The 17,898-nt window shown below is 36.7% G+C and overlaps 1 protein-coding gene across 3 annotated transcripts; it reads right to left on the bottom strand.

Annotated features, from left to right (window-relative positions):
- Positions 1–195: 195 nt before the first annotated feature.
- rgs14 (regulator of G-protein signaling 14) lies at positions 196–16,830 on the bottom strand. Of its 3 annotated transcripts, none has more exons than XM_015390931.1 (15): positions 16,668–16,830; positions 11,572–11,593; positions 11,291–11,442; positions 11,070–11,162; positions 9,070–9,213; positions 8,789–8,962; positions 8,638–8,710; positions 8,450–8,550; positions 8,091–8,309; positions 7,789–7,862; positions 7,390–7,516; positions 5,957–6,038; positions 5,372–5,424; positions 3,983–4,058; positions 196–1,284 (listed from the first exon to the last, which is right to left on the bottom strand). In XM_015390931.1, exons 1-15 carry the CDS (start codon positions 16,797–16,799, stop codon positions 1,010–1,012), a joined length of 1,797 nt encoding a protein of 598 aa, XP_015246417.1. In that variant the 5' UTR covers positions 16,800–16,830; the 3' UTR covers positions 196–1,009. The 3 variants fall into 3 exon arrangements, with proteins under 3 accessions (XP_015246417.1, XP_015246416.1, XP_015246418.1); XM_015390930.1 differs by having other exon boundaries at positions 199–1,284; positions 3,962–4,058; positions 16,668–16,827; XM_015390932.1 differs by lacking the exon at positions 16,668–16,830 and adding an exon at positions 14,671–14,786 and having other exon boundaries at positions 199–1,284; positions 3,962–4,058.
- Between the last annotated feature and the right edge of the window lie 1,068 nt (positions 16,831–17,898).

The raw sequence follows: 17,898 nt of genomic DNA, 5'->3' as shown, positions 1-17,898 counted from the left end.
CTGGACAAGAATTACATTACATAAAAGCATTAGATTTCTTTTATCAGTAAAATAAACAGAAATTTAATCAAACTCTTCCTAATTCTGTTGTTGTGCATGACTCACAATCACTCCACTGAGCCTCACAGATCTTACAGGGCACTGATTGTATAATTTAATCCAGATCATTACTTCAGGTAGAAATTGATCTGATTTAAAAAAAAAAAAAAAAAAAAAACAATCACTGAGGCTTAAAAGCTCAGTTTACACTCATTCCATGCAAGAAATTAACAATCAGGTCTAAGTATGGAAACTGTCAGATACACTTCATTGAATATTACAATAACACTGGATCAGATACCCTCATAACGAGCAAATGGTTAATCACTTGGACCCTGAAATGCAGTCAAGGATTTCTGGAAACAGGACATGATCAGAGCTTCAAAGTGCTATCACAGCATAGCATGCAAAACATGCATGGAAAAAATAAAAATTAAAAAAAAGTGCACACAACAATTAAAACAAAATTTTCAAGTAATTTAAGCTACTCTTCATATAACATTTAACCATAAAGCAAAGTCATGCAAATTTGTTTTTGAGGGCTGTACAGAACAAATGTTTACTTTGAAGACACTGTTATGCTTTAGCTTTAACATACAACAATGACTGCAGGTTTGACTGACTTGCTACATCAATAACATGTTCCAGACTTCAATATTAAGATAGAATGTTTTATACAGGGTACAGTACAAATTTATACACATTCTCAAATCGGGATCTGTAGTGTTTCATAAATTACACAATAAATGTTTTCCATATATTTTATTCCTAACCAAACTTTTCTTTAACAGGCCATTTGATCAAATACTGAGGTCCCAAAAAATTAAAATATATATATACTGCTGACCAAGCTTATTTACTAAAAAAAGTGCATTTACACCAAGAATATCTTTTTATGTAAATAATGTCACATTTTTGTTCTGTTCATTGGGTTTTAAGGCTTATTATTGTATTTCAACACAGCTTTCCATCAAACGTTTGTTTCCCTTAAGTCTTTAGATCCAGATTTAGGAGCCACAGAACTTTCCTCAGGTTTCTTGGCTACAGCAGAAGAGATTTCTTTGTCCTCCGATTCAGTTTTTGAGTCAGCACTGAAAGAGCTGGTTGTAGAGGGATTGTCTGCATTCTGTCTCTGGTCTGAAGGACGCTGCAGAAATAAGGGGATCTCTAGCTGGTCTTTGGTCAGAAGGCCTCTCTGGTCATCTACTCTGCAGCACTGAGCTTTTGTCAGCATATCCAGAAACCCTAAAGCAATTTAAGACAATCATGTTAATCCTGCAGGTTACTGTTAAGATGCAACAATGTTGAGCAATATGCAACAGAACCATTTATTGGTAAGATGCAAGTGATAAGTGTGGTAAAGTTTATGCTATAGAACAACACAATGCAAATCCAATTTGGGGAACACTTTCATTGAAAAAAATATTAACATAGAAAAAAAAAAGTGCTTTTTTTATTCCTTTTCTAGAATGACCTTACCCTTAAATCACACATGCAAGAGCTTTGGAATCACCCAGCAGCTTGCATTACTAGTAAGATTTCTATTCACTACACTATTCATTGTTAATGACGGGATGCTGTGTGGATTTTATTTTATTTATTTTGGTGTTATTTTAATAGAGGCTGTGAGGTTGGTCATACTGTAGTTCACCTTCGAACAGGATAGCTAGCAGCAAAGCATACTCATAGCTCATACTGGCCCTCTCAAAGTCCAGACATAGGCTTCTACTATTTAAAGCCATTGTGCTATCTGAATAGTGGTAGCATTTAGGAAGGAGCTAGGACAAGGAAGTATGAAGCCTCCCAGTGCCAATACATACACGTCACATACACTTGTCTTCTGGTTGTACCTCAAGCCTCTGGACACTACGCTGACAGACACAGACCATCTTGCCACAACTTGTATTGACGCACTATCCTGAATGAGCTGCACCACCTGAGCCACTTGTGGTAGTATGAGGCTGTCTCTATGTCCCACATGAGTGTGAAAGCACCACCAACATTTAAAAGTGAGTCAAAACATTGGCCAGAAAGCAATAGGTACTCAGAAGTGGTCTGTGGTCCACCACTCTTGCCAATAACTTCCAACTGTTGTCTATTACATTTGCACAACAGCATGTGAAATTGATAGTTTTGCTTCGTAAGTAGACAGTTTGATTTCATTGAAGTTAGATTGTGTTGTTTACATATTCCCTTTATTTATCGAGCAGCGTATAAACGTACGTAGATTAGTTTTACCTATTTTCACCTAATAATGTCAATAAGGCTGGAGGCCGTCTGGATTCAGCACATCAGTCTGAAAGTCCTTTCCTTACCCTGGATAGTGTTCTTAATTTTGGCTCCCCGATAGGTTAAGGGATAGGAGCTGGGAACTACAATTTGAGGTATTCAGATTGAGCCCAAGTCTTGATTCTACCCATCCCAAAAGGTGCTCAATCAAGTTCAACTCATCCACAACAGACACAAATCTGTGCTCAAAGCAAGTAGCATATGATCATAGTAATGTTGGAAGAGGAAGGCATAATTTCCAAACCTTTCCCTCAAAGTTGGAAACAGGAAAATGCAAAAAATCTCAGATCATTTACTTGTTCCCTTTCATGGGAACAAGTACCAATTTCCTGGCAACTGCAAAACACAGATTCATCCATTAGGTTGCCGGATTGAAAAGCTCAATTTGTCAATTTAAAGAAAGCGACATGCTTTTCACCACTGCAAATGGTGCTTCACTGGGTTGATATATGGCTTGGATTTCTTTCATGAAAACCCATTCAATAAAGCCCTCTCCTCACATTTCTTAACCTATCGAGTTTGGACCTTTACTAATCCTTTACTAATGTAGAAAGTAACTGACCACTAAAAACTGTGCACCTCAGCATCCATTGCCTTCTTTCCATCGGTTTAAGTGGCCTACCAATTTCAAAGCTGAGCTGCTGTTGCTCCAACCGTTTCTACATTGGTATAGCACCACTTGCTGTTTGCATGAACATACGTAATCTGAATACATGGCCGATTGGACTAAAAATATGTCACCTAAACTTGTCAGTCAGAAGCATCTGATCCAATTTGGCATTGGGAGGAAGAAATTGTAATCCAACAGAGGAGGATAGATTTATGCAGATTGTCAAACCGATCGAGATGCATGTAGACGCTTTTCAGGATCAAGTTATTCTGAATAAGGTAATAAGACCCGAGTATGTGAACCCCACATCATACCAAAAAAAGCTTGGAAACCACTGAACTAGGTTTCCAAGCTTGAAGACATTTTGCTTCCCATCCAGGAAACTTTTTCAATGTAAAATGTCAGAATTAGCATCGAGTTTGAAGCTTTATATGGTAGCCCAAAGACTTGCAAATTGAACCAGAAGAACGGGTCCACCCCTTTTCTATATACATGTACATTACCAAATAAAAATCTTAGGTGGTGTAGCTTTTACTAAGGAGTGTGCTATAGTCAAGAAAATATGGTATATGTTGTCTTGAGTCAAAATGCATTACAATCCAATCCTGAAATTTTGTGCATGTAAACTTAGCTAATGACAGTGAACTTTGGAAGTTTTAGGAGAGAGGCATTTTTTTTAATGTACTTTATGCACAGATCGCCTACTAGTACATCACTGGAATTCAAAAGCTTTTAAGTGACCAATTCTTTCACAAATACATTTTTTTCTACCACTCTTTGTTAGTCCATTACATAAATTCCACCTTGAAGTTTTTTGAATGTGATCCTGAATTCTTAAGCAAAAAATCCATAGTTGCTTTTTATTGGACCTCATCCTGACTCAAGTTGACTTTATTTAATATACTTCTTAGAAATATTAATTTGATTTTCTTTAACCCCTCAATGACCCACAGTGATCTTGGGATCCAGAGAACAAATAAACAATATGTGCAAACGTGCCAAGCTATTGCATTGGGGTCCTACCGTCCATGTCGCGGTTCTTACTGGGTCTGTGTGGTGTCCTGACTCTCTCAGGTTGTGCTGATGATCGAGGCTCCAGAGATGCACTTACTGCTCCTGCCTGGGTGCAAAAATAGATGCAAGAAAGATGATTTATACATTATTGATATTATACCTTGTAATTACATAAGCATCGTTATAACAAGATTCCAATTGTACATTTAAAAAAAACAAAAAAAAACAAAAAAAAAACCCTTAACTAATGTCATTGATGGTAGATTTTAAATCTGCCATCGTGAAAAACAGTTTTTGCAATTTATTTTTTTTTTAATCAGTGGATAGCTTTGAATGGCAGCCAGTTTCAACAGTAATTGGATGTTTAATTTGACATAAGGCATGAAAAAGAGCCACACTGACTTGCTTTATAAAAAGCTGTGAATTAAGGAATTTTATGCAGTTAACAAAAAAGCTGATTTATCTTAGACTGTCGCAGGGGCAAGATATACTGTATAAAAAAAATATTAATCTTAAAAAAATTAAAAAGGATCAGAAATTCTTTAAAACATCCCTCTGGCCTGTTTTTGTAAATGTGATTTAACACACAAGTGTCACATTTCCATTTTTACCCAAAAGGCAGGAAAATTTTGCAGATGTGCTCAACGCAGTAACTTTTGCAGTGTTAAAGTAACACTTCAATAGTGCATTTGGAATTAGTGTTAAATCAGAATTCTACGTAATTTTTACGACACTTCTTATTTAACACTGGAATTTACTGCTAGCTTTGTAGAAAAAGACATGCCTAATACAAAAAAACACTTTTAGATCAATATAGCAATATCTGCATTACTACTAAAGATATTAAAAACTTAACCTTTTTTTTTTTATATAACACAAAGATAGACCTTGGTTCTTTTCAAGTTTCTTTCAGAGAAGGAGTTTGTTACATTTTCAAGGCTTACTGTAGGAGGACTTCTGAAAAGGATTTTTTTTTTCCTTAATAAATTTTACAAGCGGGCCAGTACTGTGAATGAAACAAGTACTCTAAACTGTCATAAAGATTAGTTTTATTAACAAAAATTGTTCCCCACCTGAAAATATCTATAATAAAGCACCAAGAAAAGCTGAGTCTCTTGTAGAATGGCTTCCTTTGAAAAAATAAAATAAAGAAACCATGCAAAATCCCTTCTGAATAATTTAGCAAGGAGACAGTGTTGCTGTATGGTTTAACTCCACACCAACTCTAGATTAAGCCTAATCTTTCGAAAGAAAAAAACAAAAAAAAAAACAAAAAAACAATGCCTTGCAAACATCGTAGCACCCTGATAAGATACAGTTAGTGAGTTATCTAGGTTTTCTAAACTGTGGAATGAGCATTATCAACAAACACTTAAGAGAAAATAAAAAATGTTAATGTATTAACAAATGTCATCTCACCTGTGTATGGGGAGAAGAACCACCCCCTCTTGGAATGATGCTCTGATCTTTACCTGTTTTCACCAAGATAAAAAATAAAAAATAAAAAACTTAATACGTCAATTTTTTTCTTCCTGGACTCAGTGAAACGAAACAAAGCCAAAGCTATAGCTATGAAGTAAAGCCGAGAGATGAGCAAGCCAGAAAATGACAAGGTTAAACAAATCAAATGCATTGCGACACTTCAAACCAAGCGAAGTAACAGGAAAAAAAAAAATCAGATTAGTCAATGTAAGGATTGAGAAAGATGGGATGTAGAGAAACCAGGACAGTTAGAAGGAAAGTAAAAATCTCATCCCCTCCAGATTCAAGGTACAACAGTCATAAAATGCACAACATGTCATTGGAGAACAATAAAGCATAAGAGTCACATGCAAGAGGAGAGCAGTTTTAATGACGTCTGCACAATCAACTAACAGGTGATGCAGATCAGAACGCATTTCTTCTGATGCATTTCCCGTTTAGTTTTAAAGGTTACTTATGCAGACTTGTTCAGTTTAGTTCACTAATTAAACAGTTGTAAAAGCAAAAATTAGGCATGTTAACCTTTGGCTTTGTCCAACCGTAGCATCTTATTGGCCAGCCTGTAGACGGAGCAGCTCAGGTTCACAGGCTCGTCACTTCCAACCTGAAACCCACAGAAACAGAAAAGGAAATCCTGTCAGAATTATCTAAGCACGTTTAGGCAGATCTTTGTAATAGAAAGAATACAGAACGACCTGAACTATGAAGTAACGTATACAGTTAAATTGAATTAAATTGTTAAACATCTTGCTCAGTTCAGTTTAATTCCCCCAAGTAAAATACATTAGATCAATCACACTGCAAAGATGTTTTTAGCCTTATTATTTTGGTTATGATTTCCTGCTCAAACCAAATTGAAAGATAACATTTAAGTTTACAATTGCAGAATAATAATAATGATAAAAAACAAAAAAGTGGTCTTAAACAAAAGTATGTTTAAAACCTTTGTAAAATGGTATTTTTAATCTAAAAAAAGTTAGGATTACATCTTCTTCCACAAATGCACCATTAACTGATAAGTGGGCTATTTTTAAGAGATGATTATCAAGAGAAACTGGCCTTTGGACAGATATGAATCATCTTATGACTTCAAATAAGAAATGAAGGCTCTGGGGTTACTACTTCCCATCTCAGGTGTGCACTTTGCAATACCACCGATAGCTAAATGAATAACATAACTCAATCTTCAGGAAAATGTTGACCTTTCTCCCTCTTTTCATTGAATAAGAGTGGATGAAAAAAAGATAATTTTGTATGATAACGTATCCCTGAGTCCCATTTGAAATACAAACAATAAAAAATGCAAAAAAAACATGTAAGCTTAAGATAATATTGATTTAGATATGATATACAAAGACCAGTAATAATACAGCTTTTTAATATTCTGACCAACATGCTTAAAGCTTTAATGGTTCTTAAAACGTGTTATAAATTCAAAGAGACTCTGATGTTACAAAGGATATGGAGTAAAACCATTCAGCAATAAGTTCTTCCATAATAGCATCAAATTTGTTGTGCAGCAATACATTGTTTATTTCTCTTTTACAAATACCCAATGCCTCTAACTCTCTACAAGTATCAGCATTTAAACCCCAACAAATATTTGCCCGGTGTGGGTATTAAAAGCATTTAATCATGTATTCATGCTTCGCGAATGTACAGCATTTTAAATATGATGCTTTTTTCCTTGTAAACATTTCATTCAAGCAGTAATTTGAGATATTGCAGATGGTGACATTTAAGCTGCTATTGTTAATATACCACGCAGCTCTAAAGGGAGCAATTTATGTTGATCTACTTTATTTGATAGAAGTATTTCTATGAAGCAGTTCTCTAATAACTGTACAATAAACTTGGTGTATTGCAAATATTAGCAAATGTAAATTACTGACTTTATGATGTTAAAAGACATTTTCAGACATAAGTTGCAACACTTGGAGATAACACCCACTTACCATGGTGACCACAGCTTCTTGGGGCTTTAGGTGGTGTTTCTGCAGCACTGCAGAAAGGGCGTCCTGCAGCGTCTTACTGGACTTCACCATGATTGCCACTGTCTTACCAGTGAAGGCATTCTCCAGCCTGTGACATGACAGCATTTTCAACAAAATCCCCTCAGACATCATATTAAAAACAATCCCATAGACAGACACCAAAATAAGTAAACACCTAATGTCCTATTAACATATATCGGAAACAAACCTAATTTGGTCATGTATTTAGAGGAAGCTAATGTGTCTCAGACGAAGATAAGGATTTCCCCCAAATATGGTTAGGTGTGGGCGAGAAAGTCTGCTTATGGTGACTAATACAAAAGAAAAAAAAAGAAAAAGGAAGTGACTAAGATGACTCACGTAAACATCACCCTGAGCTCGAGAGAGACCTGCTGATCCCTCAGCACAGAGCAGTCCTGCTCCAACGATAAGGGCTGCAGAAAGACAACAGTGCATCAGACGGATGAAACCAGGATAAAATTGTAAAGACAATTAATGGTATAGATCAAAATGTTCAGAAATTAAAATGCAAAGACAAAACTAAGTCGGATGAGGAAGCGGTAACCATCTCACATATGGTTAACCAACATGCCTAGAGCAACACTGCTGCTTTTATCTAAACCAAGTGATGCAGCATGATTAGGCACAGAAGAAGCTCTGACCTTGTCCTTGCCATGAAGGTAAATGATGACATCTTTTAATGGAAAGCCCCGTTTCTCGCACAGGCTAGCCAGCATGTCCTTGATTGGCTGGCCATTAGGGGTAGGGGCCAGAGAGGCACTGCCATCAGGCAGGTAGACACAGCAGTATCCTCCCTCCATCCCCAGACGACTCCCAATGGCAGCTCCTTGATCACGGTTGCTGGAACTGGGCCGACCGTTCTGCACAGCAAAAGACTGATTAACTTCAAGCTCTGCTTGCCAACTTCAGGATTACATGCTAGTTATTTCCTATTAACAGTAGTGTCACATTATGCATATGAGTTAAAGCAGCCCCTAATATTTGCAATAGTTGTACTGACCTCCATCTGTCTGCAGAGGGAGCCAAGCTCCACACTGCTGGTTGATTTGGTAGACATGTTTGAGCCCTTCACGAAAACTGAGCCTTGGCCATTTGATGCATCTTTGATTGCAGACAAAAAGACACGCATTTAATTGTTTTTTTTCTTGTTATCATTTAAAGGTCTGTTTATGACATTAGAGCCAATACCTCCCCAGGATCCTCTTTTATGTCGTTGTTTCTCACTTTTAGCACCTGGCAGGCTATTCGAGTCGGACTTGTCCTGTTTGACAGATTACACAGAAACCAAGGTTGAACAACAATAATGAACCCTGAAAGTGCCGTCCTTTAATCTAATGACCTTATTGTCTCTCGGGGAACTCCTGTTGAACATGTCCTCCCAGGAACCTATGCGGACCGGCTCCTTCGAGATCTGAGGTAAATGTTTCCCTTCTACACTGGCCAAAGTGCAGCGCTGGTAGAGAGGAGAGCGTACAAAGCGCCGGTAGCTGTCCATCTTCATCAATTTGAAGATCTAATGCAATAAAAAAAAACAAAAAAACAAAAACAGGAGACTTGAGCCCCAGATGAAGCAATAAATACCTGTACTACTGATGCATTAAATTATATCTTTCTGCAAACCTGGGCCTGAGCTTTGTTAAACATCTCAGGAGTGGGATTCTCCAGGTCCTTCTCCTCCGTCTTGGCAGTGTCATCGATGTTCACACAGTAGGGAGCGGTGTCAGACACATAGGTGTCATAGATAAAGCGAGCTGCTGCTTTTAACTGCAGAAAACAGAATTTGCGTTAAAATAAATCAGTAGAGACCACAAACAAATAAAAAAACAGGTCAAATAATGTCCTTAAGTCATTTAATATGAAAGATATTAAACTTTCAACTTTGTCACGTTACAACAAAAATATTCACAAGGATTTTAGCTGATAGAGCAACAGCAGAGTATAGCTGTGACGCAGAAGGAAAATAAACACTTATTCAAGGTTTTTACAAATAAGTGTGATGCAAGAAAAAATAAAAGTCTAAACAGTTGCCTGAAAAAACAAGGCTAAGTACTATATATTGTAGCTGGGCATAATCAGGGTAAACCCAGCTTTCATTTGTCAGCTTGAAAATTTTTTTTTGTGTGAAACAGAACATTAATGGAAAGGCAGCACTATAAAAACAAGTTCAAACTGTTAAGTATAAAGGTACAGCTAAGTTATAACTGTTTATTATTGGAATTCCAGAATAATGTTTAGTGTTTTATTTTGTTTTTTTTTTCCCCCTCTTTAAATCAGATGAGGTGAAATCTGCAGCAACAGTACAAGTCATTGGAAAAATTATTCATAAACAGACCATCAGCCATGCAGAGCAGACATTTTACGATCGGATGAGCTTTTGGTCACCGGCTGTGGTACAAGTGTGGCAATCACCGTGGTAATACTTTTCTTTAAGTAGGGACATAAAACCTAAAGCTGTTAAGGAGAGGGGTTGAGCTAAACGCAAGAGCGATCCTAGAAGGACTGGTTGAGGTTGACCTTCCAGCAGGACTTAAACCCTTTACATTCAGCCAGCACAACAACAAAAAAACAAATTAGATGTCTGTGACCCTCATCTGTAAGAATTACTGCCATTTTGCATGTTTTTTCCAAACCTGATTTAAACAATAGTGTGACCTTCCAATGCCTGGCAATCACCTGGGTAAGTCATTGTTTGGAGGCAGGGAAACACTTTAAACATGNCATCTCTGTTCCAAACCTGATTTAAACAATAGTGTGACCTTCCAATGCCTGGCAATCACCTGGGTAAGTCATTGTTTGGAGGCAGGGAAATACTTTAAACATGCAGAAAGTTGGTCCTTGGGACCAAGATTGAACACCTCTGTTTTAGATCAAAGGATGCAGATGTGGTCAACTAGTCTAGTTAAATGCAGGCCTTAAATATCTGGCAAGTTGGAAAAGTAAAAAAAGGTTTAAAGTCCCATCTTCCAACCTTACCAAACATGACCCTCATTCTTTGAGGAATATTTAAAGCTAGTAAAGAGATCATTTTATAAAGAACCTGTTGCTGTAAATATAGTAAATACTGACTCAGTATGTTAAAACGGTCAGTTTTCTGTATAATTTTGTAGCCATGAATTATTTTTTTACTGCAGTTAAGAATTCATTAGAAGAGTTTAAGGACTATAAATACTTCTGCAAAGACCTACAAAGTCTGAAGTCTCTTCCTGTAGTTCATCTAAAAATCAGCCCCCAAACTGCATTTACCAATGAAAGTCAGACACCTCTGTAAACTACATGTGTGACTCAGAGATGTAAGCTTTAAGCAAAACAGAAACATTTTGGGATTATTATTTATCTATTTAATTTTTTTGTTGCTTATATTTAGTAAATAGAGTGTCGTAAGCTGGTTTAAATTGACCAATCCCCTTTAAACCTGAGTAATCACCTCCAACATTTAAATACTATATTCTTTATTGTATACTGAATCTTGTGAATTACTCTGAAGGCCTTGCCCAAACACCACTGAAATTTACTTTAGAGTATATCTACAAATTACAATTCAGGCAGGAGGCAGAGGCTTATAAATCAAAGGATAATGAGTTGAATATAACTAAGGCATCAGCTAAAGAGTTTGATCATACCTGATCCAGAGAGGTGGCTGGTATTTTCCTGAACTTTTCACATTCTTTCCAGAATAAGATGTTTTCTGCACTGACTTCTGACGTTAAAAAGGCCTGTAGAGAAATATGTACAAAGCATGAGCAAACACGCCTGGTTGCATGAAAATATATTCAAAAAAAAACATTTGTACATAAATGATTTCAACAGCTAGAACTCCAAAAGAGTCCCGAGTTGCTCTCACCGTAAAGTAACCAACTCCACAGGGGTCTTCCAACAGCTTCTCAAAGGACACAGCCCAGCTCAGGACGCTGTTGGCAGGGTTGACATCGCCTCCCGGGGTCCCAGGAAGGCTGGAACTGCTGCCTCCGCTGCCTCGTGCAGACATGTTCAGCTCTAAAACACAAACACACACACACCCTTTAACAACGACCTAAATGAAAGCCTGACTTTGAGGCTTAATCAGATCTTTTCATGCTCAAACATGTTTGGATATGTAAAAAAGGTAGCTGTATGAACGTTTACCTCCATCTGACACCGCTTGAACCTGAAACAGAAAGAAGTCACAGCACTTTATAAAACACAAAATTGTAAACCAGCTATGCTGTTCCTGTCATAGACCAGCCTTATGTGTAAAAAATAAACCTAAAATAAAATGACTAATCATTATCACACTTATTGTCCAGTTGTATAAATATAAGGACAGGATAAAGTCTGACAATGTTTAGAAAAACATCTCAGCAGCAGCTATAAACGGCATTCAACCACCTACAATAGACACATTTAGGAATGAAAGTGAACAGCTGCATGTTTTTTTACTCCTTGTTCAAATGTAGCGCAATGAGGCAGGACAGTTTTAACAGGAAGTGGTTTCAACATGATGACAACAGCTCTCATTCAGCTTTCAGAGCACACACACACACACAAAAAAAATTCACATCTTGCAAAAGTTCTTTCACAGCAGCAGACGGGTGACAGTTTTAAACAACCTTGGAACAGAGGAAGAATAACAAAAGCGTAGAAAATATTTTCAAAATTTTTAAAAAGGTGATATCATTCAAGTAGAGATGAATGGGATCTGTGAGGAGTGCGTGTTCTTTTGTCTGGGTTTCCCAATGTGCGAGGGGGGGGTCTGTTTCCTCCCACAAGCTACACACATGTGGGCTGGTAAGTTAAGATTACTCAGAGGTGTGACTGTTGCCATGTCTGTTCATCTGTGGAGGATATTGGCTAAAAAAAAAAAAAAAGTGCTAACTTCCAAATATAAAGATCTAATTACAGTGGAGGATCTCTTACCCTCAATTCCCCACCATCTTTGCTTATTATCTACAAAAGCTTCTTTTGCACCATTTTAAGAACATGCTTCTGTTTCAACTGTTTATTGATGAACACATCAACTTTTGCTCCATTTCTAGTTTTAATCTATTTTTTTTATTTCTAAAAATGAAACAACTACTGGATTCCCCCTAACCCAAACAGGCCCCTCTTTTGCATTGCCTCAGTTTTCCATGGAAGGAGTCACCAACCTTTTTAGGGAGAGGGCCACTTCAAGAGTCATAGGAAGGGTGACAAATACTGACCAATGAACTGAAAGGGTCAGCTTTCAGCTAAACTTCGTACATCATAAACATTCTTTTATTTTAGACAATGTCATTTTGAAATGCTCTAAAGCGATTAAACAAGAAGCAAACTGATGAGTTGTTCTATTTTCAGAAGACTGAGAGCACTCCATGTGGTTCTTGAGGGCCCACGTTGGTGACCCCTGCTCCATGGAATGGATTCCACTCAGATATATTCAGAGATTTTAGTCTATACTGAAATGATAGCATAAAGGCTGCAGAAACAAGAACAATTGGAGTTCATTAGAGCTTTGTGCATCATCTACAGGTACACATTACAAGTAGATGTACATGGTCCTACTAAAGAGAGTCCAATGTGGGCCTCCAGCCTAGAGCATAAAAGTCAAGATGGATCCATGCTTCTATGATGTTTACCTAAAACCTTAAACTCCTCCATCGGGATGTTGCAGCTGAAAAAAAATTGAAGGACCGGGTCATGTTTTTCAGTCTAATATTACCATTTGATTAATCTGTGTAAATTGTAGTTCCTACTTCAAGATTTGACCAGTTGTACTTTTAGAGCTGTTATTCAACATACTCTGTTTTTAATAAATGGCTGTTTGAGTAACAGCTGCCAAAATTCCACTTGTGTCACAAGGTGTTTGTCATCCAAAAAACAAAAACTACCTGTTTTCCTTTCTTAATAAACATTCTCTGCAGAATCAGACATATTTGTCCACGAGGAATTCCTGTAAAGCAGCAGTTTAAAAAGTTGACATCCCCAAATCCCCTGCTTGGAACTTCATTAAGTTGAGTTAGTGAACAGTTAATCGTCAGGGTTTACATTCAAATTTATTTCAATTAGTTTGACTGAAAATTAGTTTCTGAGGAATTAAGCTGGTTACAATGTGGTTGTTCTTGGATTTAAATTGTTGAACTAGACATGTATACAAACTCCTGCTTCTGTTATTTTTTTTGCATCCTCAGTTTAAGTTTCATTACAAAAAAAAGTTCTGCATATTCTAACATCAAGTCTCTTAGGTCAAATTCACAGTTTTAAAGTTGTACAATCTTTTTCTAACCCCTGAAAAAAGGTATCAGTTAAAGAGAAAGAAAAAAAAGGGGGGGGGGGGGGGTCGACGAAGGGTTTAAAGTTAAAGTAAAGAAAAGTGAATTTATGGATGCAAAATGCATGCAAGATATGATCTAAAGTACTTTTCTGTTTTAGAGCTTTAATTGTCATTGATGATAATCACAATGTGTCTCAGCCATTATTTTTAACAGAATCCTAAATAGCAAGGTATTGACTTTTTGCTGCAACTGAACTCTTTGACTTCCGCATTTAATGTTTTTTTTTTTTTGCTTTCTTTTTATATTTTGAACTAAAAAAAAAAAAAGAAAACATCGATAGTGTGTCTACAGGAAGTTAACAAGAGAAGTTAGATATACTTCATTAAATTAATGAGGTGGCATTATCTGGCATGCACACATTTTACTTTATGTACTTGAGGCAGAAACCGACATGAAAACAGAAGGAACTTGACAAATGAAGAGAATTTTATCTTAAGTTTAATGCAAAGCAGTAGTCAAGCAGTTTACTGAACAACCAAGACTTCCATGCTTCATTAGAGACATCTATGAAAAGATGTTTACTTAACAGCTGAGCCATTTTAGGAAATGGCAAGTGAATTAAAGCCAATGCAGACTACACAGGACAGATTGGACCACATGCATGACTTGGTTCCTGCTTCTGTCTCTTAAAGACCAGCCTGTCTTCAGTGGTGACCAACTGTAACCACACAGCCTGATTGGTTCGGGTCCTGCAGAGCAGTGAAGTCAGGCATCGCAAGCCAACATGATACAACTGCTCATCGACCCTACAGTATTGATGCTCCACACCAAATGTCGACTAACATGAGAAGAAAATTTATGCAAAAGGAGGCTATTTTGATATTTTAAAACTGGAGATTGACAGACAAAAAATCTCACAAAAAAAATAAATAACTTGAAACATCTGAAGTTAGAGAAACCATTGTAAAACCTAAATAAAGTGGTACATTCTTACCATGCTGCCAACAGGAATCCCTAATGAATTGCTGTTCTTCGCCATGGTGGCCCCCGACACTAGATAAAAATGCTAAGAACCTCTATGCTCTCTCAGAGGGACACAGCAAAGTGCTCCACCCAAACTTGGTGCACCGTCCTCATAAACACGCAGACATCACTTGGGTCCTCCTGTTACTTCCTGCCTGGAAGGGAAGTCTCGCCATAGCAACAAGCCACAGAAGAGGAAGTATGGTTACTATGATCAAACTGTTCTCAACCTACATCTTGAGTAACTATGATGTGGGCACGCAGGCAGATTGACAACGTTTTTTGTGCAGTTCAGCTGCTGTACAGACTTTCAGAACCATGCAGCTGAGTTTTAGTTTGATGTGTCAAAATTTTATTTCTCCACAAAACTGTTGTGCATTGTCTGAAAGTTTTTAACTTGACAAAAAAATTCATATAAACACAAATGTATCCAGTTAAAATGAACAATGTTGGTACACTTGAATATCTCTCAAGTTTACCCTATTAAAAAAAATATTGAAAAAAAAAAAAATGCTCAGACAAATTTAAGGAACTTGAGTCTTATATGTTTTTTAACTCAACATACTTTTTTTTAGTATAGGCTTGTTGAAGGCATAGTTGTTTGAACTTCTGTTTGTGAAAATAATTTAACTTTGGTGAAATTTCCATTTGGAAATGCTAAATTTATCATTTATCGTTTTAAACAGATACATTTGAATTAAACAGGGGTCTTCAACGTTTTCCAGGCTAAGGACCCCCAAACTGATGGCGAGATGGAATGGGGAGCCCCTGATTATATATATTTTATGAAATTGTGTTATATCAAACTGGTCCTATAGTCACTCTATTACAGATGGGATTTTGTAACCAAAGTAATTTTGCTCTGAGATTATTAAAGTATTACTCATTCTTATTCCTGGTTTATGGGACAGGTGTTGAGAATGAAATGGTGCCCAGTTTGAAAGAGCTCCTGTGTGTCGCTGAATGTGTGCACTGATGACTGAAAGACAACATCTGCCTCCATTTATCTGTTTACTATAGTGTGTTGAATTCGTGTTAATGTTTATTTAAAGATATTTCAATTAGTGAGAAAAATTACAGCGGGGAATATAAAAAAACAAACAAAACAAAAAAAGTCTAAGCAACAAAACCTTTGCGACCCCCAAGCAGTACCTCCTTGGACCCCCTAGAGGTCGCGGACCTCCTGTTGAAGTCCTCCAAATTAGACTATTAGCATTTTGATCAAAGAACTCGGGAGCCTCTTCATAAAGCAGTAAAGCTAAAGAGACTAAATAAACCAGCAATTCACAATATGTAACTTCCGAAACAGCACCTTCTTTGTGCAACATTGAATAAATGCCATAAACCAGAACAGCAACCTCACTGTGTTATCTGACCACATATTGCCAAAAATCTCAACCATTGATTGACAACTCCCATCATCTTTAAATACCGTACTTAACCACGCATTTAATCTAAATACAGAGTTAGAGTTATATACACCCACAATTAAAAGCACCCATTTAAGATAAGTATAAAAAACAAGTTAAGAAAACAGGTCACCTTAAGCCATTTATCAGACCGTCTTGTTTTACAGAAAAATTCTACTTTTATTTACAAACCGTTACTAAATAGTTTAGTTTCTCATTATTAGAGATGCAGACAAGACTCCTGACCTGAGGTCTGGTGTCCTGCACCTTTTTCAATGCGTCTGTTATAAGTAACACACCTGAAGCAACTAATTAGGTTCTTAGCAGGATTAAGAGGTCCTGAGGAGTTTAGTTTGACACTTCCAAGCTGGGAAATTGTAAGCTTTTCAAATAAGCAATCAGATGCCACTTTCTGTCTAGCTTCTAATTAGACTAAAGATAAAAATATAATAAACCTTTACATAAAACTCATAATGGGTAGGCCTGTAAAAAATGCTAAGGCAATTATTTAACATATATGCATGTTTAAGCTAAATTTATAGAGAAGTCAATTACTCACCTTTGTGTCCTTTCTTTTGCCCCAGATTTGCCATTTCTGGTATTTCCCCTGTTGCTTAAGGGAGAAGCTGTTTCTCAGGCCAGGAAACCTGTTTAAAAGTCCATTGATAGCCACCATTGTAAGTGAGACCATATAAATGACAACATCCACCTCCTCCGTGGGTCATGTCTACATTGTAAGAGTGCTACAAAACTGCACAGCTGGCACTGTCCAGCCTTAATTAATGGCTGCTAATTTAGACCAGCAGAGCAGATTTCATCTTTTATTTCTTAACATTTCTGTCATGGTTTGTTTAATAACCAACAGTGAACTGTGAATATTTGCCATCTGAAGTTTGAACTTCTTGTTTTAAAATATACTTACATTAATGCCCAGCATGGCAGTTTTTAAGGCTCAGTGGATTATAAATTGGACTACTGAGGGCTAGAGATAACTGTGTGTTCCCAAATGTAAATAAAACATTGACAAAAGAACTTAAATCGAGCACTTTATTTATCCTTCAATATGTTAAGTGAAAGAAGTCTTTCATTTAACATCCTAATTTGATTAACAGAAAACTTATGGGCTGAAAAAAACTGCAAGAAAGCTCATAATAAAGCAATTGTTCTTTGAAGAAAGCTTTGACACCTATAACTCATTTTATCTCAAGTTTAAAAGAGTGTCTGGCTACAACAGTTTACCTACTTTACATATTTCAGTATGGTTACCTATACCCTGAGTGTGTTTTAGATTTCAGGTGCCTTGAAATAATTATATCAAAAAGCAAATTTTACTTTTGCATGTGAGGCTAAAACTGCGTCAAATATAGCTGTTTGTAATCTCCATACATTGCTGTGGCTTTTGTTTATTTTGCTCTTTTATTTTCTCTCTAAAAATTATAAAGTATGTAAATAAGAAAAAAACTGAGAGTCAACCTTTGCACTCATAATAGGACTCTTATCTTAACAGTTTGCATCCACTATATTCAGGCTGGGTGAAGTAACAGAAATGTGCAAATTAGCAAAATAAGAAAATTAAATGTAACATATTTGAGTAGGGAAGTATTTAGAAAGTAGGGCACATTTACTGGTGTTAGTTCACTTTCCACTGTTAAAGACAGCAAAGATTCATCTGAGTTTTTTTAGATTAGTAAAGACTCTAAAGCCAAAACAGGAGAGTGTCAGCGGTCACCATGATGCTGCTTCAAAAGCGCTTGCAGTAAGGAAGGAGGAAGGAAAATAAGCTGGATGCT

Source organism: Cyprinodon variegatus, unplaced genomic scaffold, assembly GCF_000732505.1.
Source record: "Cyprinodon variegatus isolate N-32 unplaced genomic scaffold, C_variegatus-1.0 Scaffold519, whole genome shotgun sequence".
Taxonomy (NCBI): Eukaryota; Metazoa; Chordata; class Actinopteri; order Cyprinodontiformes; family Cyprinodontidae; genus Cyprinodon; species Cyprinodon variegatus.
Note: the sequence above shows the minus strand (reverse complement) of the source record. Positions and strands in the feature narration are given on the sequence as shown.

Excerpts from the sequence above, each read along its gene's own strand:
- rgs14 (XM_015390930.1), bottom strand. The coding sequence starts at position 16,799 with ATGGTCTCACTTACAATGGTGGCTATCAATGGACTTTTAAACAGGTTT. Across the intron at positions 8,310-8,449 it reads CCCTCTGCAGACAGATGGAG|AACGGTCGGCCCAGTTCCAG; the intron begins GTCAGTACAACT and ends TTTGCTGTGCAG. Across the intron at positions 6,039-7,389 it reads AAGAAGCTGTGGTCACCATG|GTTGGAAGTGACGAGCCTGT; the intron begins GTAAGTGGGTGT and ends TGTGGGTTTCAG.